At 38.2% G+C, this 12326-nt stretch overlaps 1 protein-coding gene and 1 long non-coding RNA gene across 3 annotated transcripts in view; one reads left to right on the top strand and one right to left on the bottom strand.

The window, feature by feature from the left end:
• Positions 1-12326, top strand: part of COL28A1 (collagen type XXVIII alpha 1 chain) — a 233479-nt gene that overhangs the window by 190222 nt on the left and 30931 nt on the right. For both annotated transcript variants that reach the window (XM_085892289.1, XM_085892290.1), the window contains exon 31: positions 11581-11616. In XM_085892289.1, the coding sequence (XP_085748415.1) occupies positions 11581-11616 (36 nt within the window). The remainder of the gene's footprint in view (positions 1-11580; positions 11617-12326) is intronic.
• Positions 1-12326, bottom strand: part of LOC147021877 (uncharacterized) — an 87879-nt gene that overhangs the window by 28195 nt on the left and 47358 nt on the right. The window lies entirely within an intron of this gene.

Below are 12326 nucleotides of genomic sequence, written 5' to 3' on the forward strand. Positions count from 1 at the left end.
GATTCGACACCAGGGCTCACCAACTGCCATGCGGTTTCTTCTCGTGAATGAATATGCCGAATGTTTCTCTCTTACACGAGGTCTGCTCACAACGATCGCCCACCTTCCTCCTTGATCACACAATGGGATAACGCCGAGTTCGCTGAGAGGTGTGCTCCTCTTCCTCTCTTTTTCATGATCATGCAATACAACTTCATGACTCAGCCGAACAGGAATGGCTAGCGCTTTGCCCAGCACATTGCAAATTCACCAGCACGAACATGAGAATCGCGCAGCCATTTCGTCGTGCCGAGAGGAGAACAACCAGAGAGTTGGTGTCAAAGCCACCCAATGCTCGCCTGTTTATACATTTATCGTTTTTAAAAGACTAGTCTAATAATATTTTTTTATAAAGCATTGCAGTGAAGTCTGATCCGAATAATTTTAAAGCAATATATGTATTTGTATATTGCAATCAGTAAAAAATAGTGTGGTAGATAAAAACATTAGAAAGGAAATAACTTGCACCAAAAAGTTCAACATTTTCACGCCCACGCTCACGCTGGGGGTATCGCTATAGCTCTCTGTTCTTCGAACAGGCGAGCTAAAAACGAGAGCTTCCCAGCCAAATGTGTCCTCCCACAACTGTCCGCTCTTCGTTCTCCGATCATGCCCCCCCCCCCGCCCACGTCACAATGACCAATCATAAATGTTGGGGTGTGACTTGCTGGTACGAAGGAGGTATGGTGGGGCTTCTTGCCTGCTTGGACGTGCAGCATGTTATTATCGTTGTTGTTATAAAAACGTAATTCTTTCATTGCTTGCTTGTAAATGCAAAAACGTTGGAAAAGGTCACAGGGGGCAAAATTTACATACTGGGGAAAATTGGCCTTAATCCCGACCTAATTACCACAGCACCACCCCCTGTGTGGTGACAAGTAACACTTAAGCTCACAGTTTCCCTACTTAAGTTACATCGAGATGTCTTCTGCTCGTATCCTATGGCCATGCTACTCCATACAATCCTCCATCTACCCCCACAACCATGACAATAGCACAATGTCTCAAAAGGTTATGGATGGATTCCGTAAAAACTTTGTAGACAGGTTGGGTGCATGAAAAGGTCTAATTGATTCAATTTTGGTGAAGATTTTAATCCAGATCCGGACACGAGAATTTTTTTCATTGAGTCTTCACCATTGAGAGATGGGCCAAAAACTAAATATAGCATGTTATCTCTAAAAGTTGTGGACGACTTGTGACAAAATGAGGTGGAAGTGTTGGTTAGGTGATGACAACAAGCCGATTCGATTTTGATTAAGGTGCGGATTCAGATCCGACATATCGGTGGGATACAAAATGTAAACTGTTCAGCCTGGCGGAGCTATGTGCTCTACCGGGTGCAGTTCCGTTTCGTCAAGTGTCACTTCCATGAGTAATGTTTCATGTTATTCTGTCTGCTTGCCGCTTGCAAAATCGAATATTTTTCAAGTATATTGGTCAGTCGATTTTTTTTACTTGGCAAAAAAATAAAAAAAATAAATTGAAAAGTATGTTGATCGCCTGCGTTTGTTTGTGTGTTTGTTACTTGGCAATTTTTTCTTTTTAAAAAAACAAGTATGTTGATCACCTCCGTTAGTTTGTGTTTGCTTGTCTGATCGCTCGCCTCCAGCCTAAACCGCTCAACCGATTGCTCTGAAATTTTCAGATTAATATCACCGAACCTGCGATAGTCACGCATTGAAGTTTCGTAAAATTTGGTTGACTGAAAAGGTCAACATAGGCCAATAAGCCAATTTGAGCCAAGTTTTCTAAAATCCTCAACTTTCATCAGATTGACTTGAAATTTTAATAGCGCTTGCATAATCAGGTCAATGAATTCAACCACCTATTACTTTTGAGGTTAGCATTGGTCAAAAGATCAACATTGTCCATAAGGTCAACCCAAAATAAGCCAAATTTTTCAATTGTTTATAAAATTGTCAATTTTCATCCGTTTGAATTGAAATTTGAAGACCATTTACATATAACGTCGCTGAATTCAAGAACCTATTAATATTGAGATCAACTTAGGCCAAAAGGCCAATGTGGGCCAGATTTTCTAAAATCCTCAATTTTCATCCGATTGACTTGAAATTTGAAGACCAATTGCATATGAGGTCGATGAACTCAACTACCTGTTAATTTTGAGGACAACATAGACCAAAAGGTCAACATAGGCCAGATTTCTAAAACCCTCAATTTTCGTCGAATTAACTTGAAATTTGAAGAGCATTTGTATATCCGATCACTCAATTCAACCACCTATTAATATTGAGGTAAACATAGGCCAAAAGGTCAAATCGACCAAAAGGCCAATTTGGGCCAAATTTTCTAAAATCCTCAATTTTCATCCAATTGACTTGAAATTTGAAGAGGATTTATCTTTCAGGTCACTGAATTCAACTAGCCAATTATTTTTGAGGTTAACATTGACCAAAAGGTCAACATAGGCCAAAGGTCAACAACTTGGATGAAAACTGAAGATTTTAGAAATCTCACCTGATTGACTTAAAATTTGAAGAGGATTTATATTTGAAGTCACTGAATTCAATCAGCCAATTATTTTTGAGGTCAACATAGGCTGAATTTCGAAAATTGACAATTTTCATCGGAATGACTTGAAATTTGAAGAGGAGTTACATATTTGGTCATTGAATTCAACCACCAATTCGTGATGAGGTCAAATTTGTTTGATGGATTTTGCAAATATCGTGCTTTGCATGATATCATCTTCTTTGTCTGACTGTTTATCGCCTACTGGTCACAATTCTAAACCGATTATCATGAAATTTTACCAAGTTGTAGAGGTGGTCTCAACTGAGAAGTCTATTGATTTTGAGGTCAAAGGTCATCTCGAGGCCAAAGGTCATCTTGAGGTTAAATTTCAAAATCATCATTTTTCATCCAATTGACTTGAAATTTGAACAAGATTTGCATATTGCGTCACTGAATTGGGAACCCAACTATTTTTGAGGTCAAAAAGTTAAAGGTCAACTCGAGGTCAAACTTCTAAAATCATCAATTTTTATCTGAAAAATTGTCAATATTCATCCGATTGACTTAACAATTAAACAGCAATTGTATAGTACATTACTAAATTGGGAAACCAACTATTTTTGAGATCAAAAAATGTCAAAGGTCATCTCAAGATCAAACTTCTAAAATCAATTTTCATCTGAAAAATTGACAATTTTCATCTGATTAACCTGAAAATTAATCAGCAATTGCATAGTGCATCAATGAATTTGAAACCCAACTATTTTTGAGGTCCTCAAAAGGTCAAAGGTCAACTCAAAGTCAAACTTCTAAAATCAATTTCAATATGAAAAATAACACTGGGCTGCATTTGAAATATTATTTTCACAGGTCCAGGTTTTCTCAACGGTTCTCATATGTTTTTTGCATGCTCAATTCAGAAATGTATCTAATTTCACTCAATCAGGTCAAGTTTTTATGCTATCTCAATTTTAAGGAAAAAAAAAAATAATCAAAATTTTTGTTTTTTTAATTAGCATTTTTTTAATTCAAAATCAGACTTACATTGACAGAAAATGTACAAACTATACATATAACGACACACAAGTACACTTAATGTGGAAGAAAGTGCCTTCTCAATTACTTTCATTTTAATTTCAGAAAAATATAGATAAATCTTTGTTTCTGGCAACACCCAACTTGTCGCTCCAGCAGTCGCTGTTTTCCTTCATATTTTTAATATTGAATTTCACATTAACAGTACTTGTGCATCATTTTATATATAGTTTGTACATTTTCTGTCAATGTAAGTCTGATTTTGAATTAAAAGAAATGCTAAATAAAAAAACAAAAATTTTGATTCTTTTTTTCCTTAAAATTGAAAAAAAAAAACTTGACCTGATTGAGCGAAATGAGATACATGTCTAAATTCAGCATGCAAATAACATATAGGAACCGTTGAGAAAACCTAGACCTCTGAAATGACGCAGACCAGTGTTATCAATTTGCATCCGATTGACCTGAGTTTTGATTAAGGTTGTCAATTTTAATCTGAATGAAATTGACAATTTGATGTATCCACTGCAACCTTTGGAAAGGGGGTGGATTTTGCAAGTATCGTGCTCTGTATGACGTCTTGTTCTTGTTAGGCTGTTTGTCTGTCTGTCTGTCAATCGCCTCCAGGTCACAATTTTAAACCAATCTTCAAGAAACCTCATTGCATGGTACAGGTTGTCATAAGCAAGAAGGCTATTGATTTTGAGATCAAAAGGTCAACATAGGCCAAAGGTCAACAAATTTGTCAAACTTCTAAAATCCTCAATTTTCATCCGATTGACTAGAAATTTGAAAACGATTTTCAAATGAGCTTACTGAATTCAACCACCAATTATTTTTGAGGTCAACATCGGCCAAACAACAACAACAACAACAACAACAACATCGAATAAATGTTCTTGCAAATGATAGTACGGACAGGATGAAAAATAAAGTTTGGATGAAGAAATGTTTGGCTTTATCACATGCGTTGTTTTTCTATCATGCCTGTGGCGTGCACAACTGTAAAGGGTCACCTTGATAGCAGCACCTGGCTGCCACAAATATATCTTCTAATTCATTATCCCCTTCCTTCATCATTACCATTTTGTTCTGTTCTTTTTTTTTAATGTTCAATACATGTTCATCCTTTGTAAAAACTGCACTCTTTTAAAACTTAAATGCACAATTGATACAGAATTAACTTTTCATATTGTCAAGTTTTGGATATGTGAGAAAATTAGGCACTCAGACCATGAATCAAACTCAGGACATCTGGCAAACCATACCAGTTCTCTGCCAACTGAGCTTTCTGAGCAACAACCAGCGAACAATTAATTCTCCACACATATTGCCCCACTCTTTCAACCACTGTCGGGTGGCACATCCATGCCCTCTGCACCACAGTGATAGCCTGCCCAGGAAAAGGTCTTCACTCAGATAGCTCAGTTGGCAGAGCACTGGTACGTTTCGCCAGATGCCCGAGGTTTCATTCCCAGTCTGAGCACTTGATTAATCTCACATATCCAAACACTGATGACTTTCAATCCTGTCCACTCAAATATATTTATGATATTGTTGATCTTTATCTCAGATATTTTATTATTACAGTCCTTTCAGTTGAGGACATGTTCAAAATTGAAGACGTGAAATGGTTGAGGACGTGTTTAACAGTTTTTTTTTTTTACAGCTAAAATGACTGCCAGTCGGCCATGTTGGATCTGATCTTGAAAAAAATGACATGCATATGTAATCCATCATTCATCCTTCATTATTTTTTGTCCTTCATAAGGGAGAGACAACAGAAAAGTTCTAAAAACAAATGACAGTGCAGAATTACTTTACATTATAAGAGCCATTGAAAACGAGCAATTTTAATTGACGATGAGAATGCATCATCCACACCACAACTTTTTGCATGAAGGTATAGAGAGAGTGAAAGAGGTTTCATTAAAAGTCTGGGAGTTGTTGTCAGCACTTTGAATGAACTACAAATGTGTTCCACCTTCAGTCGAATGTCAAGCCTGACAAGCCAGTTCATGAAAGCCTTGGTCAAAAACCTCCTCCTGCTGACCCCACATGGTGGAAATTTGTCCTGTTTTTGCATATGGCAGCTTGGCTGCTAGGGTAGCTATCATTTCTTGGAAGCACAGCTGTGCCACTGATGCAGTGCCCCTATACCAGTACACTGGTACTCATTTCGCCGCACTGGAAGGTCGGCCGAGTCAACCCCACCTGGTGTTAATTCAGTAGCCAACGGGGCTCGAACTCGGGACCTTGCGATCCTGGGTCAGCCACCCTGACTGTTGAGCCATCACCAGGCTTACATGGTGGGAATATTTAGAGCTTTAAAGAAGCGGTCCAAACCCCTTAGTCTTTGGCGACAGGTGGCGAGGAGGTGTAAATCCAAATTTAAATCCTTGGTCCTCCAGGTTGGGATGATCAGCATGGCTGCAGCCACCAAAATGTAAAAGTCGAACAAAATGTAGTTATTATTTCTAAGGGGAGAGAGAGAGAGAGAGAGAGAGAGACAGAGACAGACAGAGACAGACAGAGACAGACAGAGACAGACAGAGACAGACAGAGACAGACAGACAGACAGAGACAGACAGACAGACAGACAGAGAGAGGGAGAGAGAGAGAGAGAGAGAGAGAGAGAGAGAGAGAGAGAGAGAGAGAGAGAGAGAGAGAGAGAGAGAGAGAGAGAGAGAGAGAGAGCTTGTGTGGTAAAATGTGGGATTAATTTGAGCTATTGAAGTAGCAGTTGGAAGTACAGTATAGGTAAATAAATAGTCTGAGACATGTATATGTCAACTATTTGTTCTCTCAAAATTTGAACTAATGAGAGCAACATATTAAAAATGCAACCCAACTTGTTTAAATTAATCTTACAGAGAGTCTCCTATATACAACAAGTAAAAAAGACATAAAATGTCATAGCTCCCGTTGTTTTAGTAATTATGCTGCCCGGAGTTAAAGGGCTATCCCAAATTTATGTACAACTAAAATGGCCGCCAGTCTACCAGTCGGCCATTTTTGATCAGATCGCAAAATAAATTGAGGGACACATGTATGCCATCATGTACTGTGCTTGTGCCACATTTGAACAAAATCGGACAATGCATGTCTAGTTGAGGACACATTCAAGTAACAAAATGGCCACCAGTCAGCCATATTGGATCTGATCACAAAAAAATTACATGCATCTATATGTAAGGCATCATTCATCATCTGTGAACCAAGTTTGAACAACGTCGGTAAATGCATGTCCGAGAAATGGTTGATAATGTGTTCGACACCGGAGTTTTTTTTACAACTAAAATGGCCACCAGTCGGCCATGTTGGATCTGATGTCAGAAAAAAAATGATGTGCTCATGCAAGCCATCATGCATTAATTATCTATGTGCCAAGTTTGAACAAGATCGGTAACTATATGTCCGAGAAAGGGTTGAGGACGTGTTCGACACCGTTTTTTTTAACAACTAAAATGGCCGCCAGTCGGCCATCTTGGATCTGATGTCAGAAAAAAAAATGACATGCATATGTATTCCATCATGTGTTGTCTTTGTGCCAAGTACAAATAAAATCGGTCCATACATGTCCGAGATATGGCTATGGATGCACGCACGCACACACACACACACACACACACACACACACACACACACACACACACACACACACACACACACACGGACGTGAAAATCGAGAGCAATTCCATGAGCTCCCATTTCAGACTGTCCAACGGGGGTGAAATAATCGGAGTACCCTTGCAAGGAACTTTGACACAGGAGAGGCCATGCACTATTATTACCATTTTTTTGCATCAGAGCCTGCACTATTATTACCAACCTATGGTTGTATGTCCATGTTCTATCCTTTTAAATGTTGAGCATCAAGCAAGGAAACAACACATACCATTTTAAAAATCTTTGGTACGACTCGGCCAGGGTTTGAATCACGAACCTCCCAGACTCAGAGCACACAAACCATTACACCACTGAGGCTGGTAAATATGAATTGTTTATGTTCCATATGTGTGAATTGCAAATATCAACTGGAACGGGCACTCATAGAGCACATACCTTCGCCGCCACTACTTTTTTTGTTCTTGCTATGAGTGTGGGGAACTGGTTTCATATGAATGGTCTTATGACAGAAACCACATATCTATAATGTCATGACCCCCCCCCCGACTTTCGGGGGCTACGGACTAAACATCAATCAACTCACGTCGTTTTGGCGAGTCTTCACTCGCAAGCTTGGTGAATACAACGTTTCAACAAGAGAAGGTAATCTCGTTTTCAAGGTCATGACCCCCCTGACCTTTGACCCCTAACCGGTAACAAGAGTATGGGCGTCATTGTGTCATATTGCATATCACAAGATGAGGCATTGAATTCTGAACATTTTGGCGTTAGTTGCATGCAAATTGAATAAAAATTGACCGTGTTATCGTAAAAAGACGATTTTGACCTTTTCGTGACCTTGACCTTGACCTTTGACCCGAACGATCCCAAAATATAATCCAATGCTTCCTGGCTAATAACCAATCATCCCACCAAATTTAATGCAATTCGGTTTAATACTTTTTGAGTTATACGAATCACAAGATTACAAATAAATAAATAAATAAATAAATACACGCCGACCAAAACATAACCTTTCGCAGAATGCGAAGGTAATGATACTTAAACACAGTATTTCTATCAAAGTTATGTTATTATTGTTCAGTTGTGTTTTCATGAAATATTCTCAGATTATAAATTTTTGTTGTTGTTTATAAAGCTCGTTATGCTCTGGTACAAGGCAGATATTGTTCGTAAGTTTAGTATGTATCATCAATGTGATTTTTCATTCTCATCCACCACAAAGGCTTTTTATAAAACCTCACCATAGAGCACAAGGGAAGGCTCATTGTTGTTGTAGGGTTTGGTTCTATAATTAACACCCACACTTAGCTCATCTGGAAGGTAGTCCTGGGGAGCTTATGAGATGGCGAATCATCCATCCACAAATACTTTTAACTTCTTCTCTCAAACTACACATACAATTTTCATGAAATATTTACCACAACATTCATCACCATGTATGCACCAAAGTTTGTTCATGGCATTAAGAAAATCGGGCCCTAAGGGGGTTTACAGGGGTTGCCCCCCCACCCCCCCCCCAAGTAGGTATTTGCTTTCCTCTCAGAATTACACATGCAATTCGGATGAAACTTGACCACAACCTTCATCACCCATGACATACCAAAGTTTGTTCATGGCATTAAAAAATTGGGGTCTGAAAGGATCTACAAATGGTGTTTATGGAGTTGGGAGGGGTTCCCCCCCCCCAAATCGTTATTTGCTTTCTTCTCAGAAACTACACACACAATTTCGATGAAACTTGACTACAACCTTCATCATCTGGGATGTGCCAAAGATTGTTCACACCGTTAAAAAAATTCGAGATCTTAGGAGTTCTATGGATGGAAGGGTTGTTGTTCCCCTAAAGAGGCATTTGCTTTCTTCTAAGAAACTACACACACAATGAAACTTGACCACAGCCTTCATCACCCATGATGTTCCAACGTTTGTTCATGGCATTAGAAAAGTGGGATCTAAGGGATTCTACATGGGGGATGCCCCCCAAAATAGGTATTTTCTCTCTTCTCTGAAACCACACACACAATTTTGATGAAACTTGACCACAACCTTTATCACCCATGATATACCAGTTTGTTCACTGCATTAAATAAAAATCCAGAGGTATTTACTTTCTTCTCTTTTACATATTTTGTGGGTTATCCATGCCGACTCATGGATCCCTGGTTTTCTTATCCAACCGCTACCAGGTGAGCACCCAGGGGTATTGCCCCTATGTTTAATGTACCACAGATTTTCTTAGACCCCCCCCCCATGAGTACTAAACCACCATTTAGAATTTTAAAAAAATATTTATTTTTCTTTTCTTCCTGCACTCTGAACACTCCAAATTTCCTAACTGTATCGATTTCCGAGCGGCTGGGACTTTGAGAATGAAATTTTGCAACTATAATGTGAATAGAAAGTACGTGGGGTTGACCCAACTTTTCAGAAATTTTTAGGTCATGATCTACAGTTAGTCATTTGAACATTTTTTACCATAACTCGACTGAAGTTTGTCCAGTGAGAACGAAATTACCTTCTCTAGATAGCTTAGGGCAAGTTGCATTTAAACATTATTTACATCATACCCCTCTGGATTATAGGTCAAGGTCTTAACCCTTGGAGTACTAAACCACCATTTATGATTTTCTTCCTTTGTTTCCTACCAATGTCCAAGGGCTTAGGCTTACCCTTGGCAATCGCTTTGTGATCACAGACATCTAGTTTAGGGTTGCTGATATAGTTGAACAATGCATCTATCTTTGTGTTTTGATTTTTCAGTGACGATAGCAAATGTTAGGGGCACACATTGTCCTTCTTTTGCAAATGCTATCTGTTTCACAATGCATAATGCAATTCATTATGTTCTTTGGTGAATGAATCGCACATAAATCGTACTTGTGTTTTGCAAACTCAAATAATTTGTGAGTCGTATTTTCAGACTCAAGTATTACATTTCCAGTGAGTCATTATGACACCATACTACTGAGTAGGATTAACACACACAGTTTAATAGAGACTCACCAGGAAGGCTTGATTTCAGAAAATAAGTATTCAATCATGGTGACAGATGAAACTGTCTTTCCCTGGGATGAAGCAATATCATATGGCAATGCAGGCAGGCTTGAAATATGAGAACACGTAAAATTGTGAGTTATTACAATACTATAAAGGGTTAGAGGTAAGGTTATGATTTAATCTTAATTATCAGCTTGCTCACCTTGTTTGAAAGCTTTATTTATGCAAATTTCCCTCAGTAATTTTGAGCATCCCTTGGAATATCATATTACATGGAAATTGCGAGGGAGGAAAAATCTTTTCACCAGTAACTTATTCATTTTATTTTTCGATGACATACACTTCCACAACATTAACTAAATAATAAAAAAGAGGCTGTCCTACGTTCGAACAAAATATTCCTCTCATTTTGACTCTTTATGGGGGCAAAAAAACCCCACAATTTTTCAATATATAATAAACAAACATTTATTTCAATGTTCATAACTTTGAGATCCGTCACATGCTGAGAAACATCAAGTAGTCAAAGAAAAAGAAGAAAAAAAATGGTCAAAGACCTGAGACTGATTGTAAATACTGTATGCTTTATTCGATCTATACCCGAGATGTCAGGATGTCGAGAGGTTGTCGAACCCGAGTTTGAATCCTGACTCAGCTACAAACTGTCATCCTTGTGTTTTATCTGTCGGACGATTTAGCCATCCCGTGGATCGATGTTAAAGTTGGTGACCCATCTGCCAGAATGATTGAACATGTTAAATATCACACGGTGCCTTTTGCGAAGAGTACATGGGTTATCGTCGGTACCCGAAACAAATTACAAATTCTTGCCATATCCTACAGGGGTCACTGCATCAATGGTACGACCAACATACCTCGGCGATTATACAACCAGCGGTCTGAATTCAGAATTGAATCCCAGTCTAACATGCATTCATTAACAACAATGCTACGTCTTACTCCCCTTGCTTTAATATGTGCCATAAAACAAATCCATAGGTGTTTAAATCAGCAGTCATCCTTCTCCAAGCTTTTCAGTCTGGGAATGCATTATTTCACAGTTTGCCTTCACATAAATGCTTTATCAATGCTTATTGTTCCATGGAGAAAAACAATGCTTTCATTTTATATGACTCAATACCTCACATTAGGCCTTTAGGCTTGGTGTTTGAGGTTCATGAGATCTTGGTTTTTCTATATCCATTGTCATTGCAGCTCCAGGATTGGAACATCCAGCTTAAGTAGTTGTGAATATTAATCGAGACCATTTTTCTGATTAGGTTTTTAATAATGTCTTCTTGTAATGAATAAATAATTCAGGAGCTATCCGATGATTATGCTCTTCCCTAACACCATTCATGCAGTTCAAATTCTGAGCCACATCTGTTTCCCCACCAGGGTAGGAAAGGTCAGAAGGGACATCCGGCATTGACGGTGAGTCTGTTGTATATATTATAGCAATTTAAACACTGTGCTCCCTGCTGAGAGTTGTTGTTCAAATCTCATCCCCACATCTCTGTTTCAAAGCCACCTTCATAATGGTGTGGCTTGGTGTCAGTTCACCTGGAAGGGTGACATAAATTGCTTTTGGGAACTCTTGGGAGCCGAATGAGCACACATGGGGCAGAGGATAAAATGGTTCATCTCATTATGCTGGAATATATTGTTTGTTGTTGTAAATCTCTAAATCAAATGATCATTTTGCTGTTTTATTTATATATAACTTGAATTTTGAATTCCCTGGATTTGATGATTGTGGAAAAATAATATTTACTCGATTATAATCTTTGATGATTCAAAATGATTTTATGCAATACTTCCTCCAAAACAATACCAATAATCTTTACCAGACTTCTCGATTTAATCCTTTTCTCATATTTGTCTAAACGTTTATTAACTTGCACATAATCCTGTATTGACAAATTACTTGACCACTACATAGGACTCACTGCTGCTGTGAATTGTTTTGGAAATGATTGTTAAGCTTGGTAACTAAATCTCCAAAGTTTCACCATGACTATTAGTGTGTAACTTTTCAGTTAGTGTAAAGACCAAAAAAGAAAACTATATTCAATAAAATATAATTTTGTATCAAATAATAAGAATGTCTTAGCTCGACTTCTCTCTGCACACAATATTTTATT

This window comes from Eptatretus burgeri, chromosome 8 (assembly GCF_056783735.1).
Source record: "Eptatretus burgeri isolate ZD-2024b chromosome 8, Ebu_testis_v1, whole genome shotgun sequence".
In the NCBI taxonomy this organism is placed as follows: domain Eukaryota; kingdom Metazoa; phylum Chordata; class Myxini; order Myxiniformes; family Myxinidae; genus Eptatretus; species Eptatretus burgeri.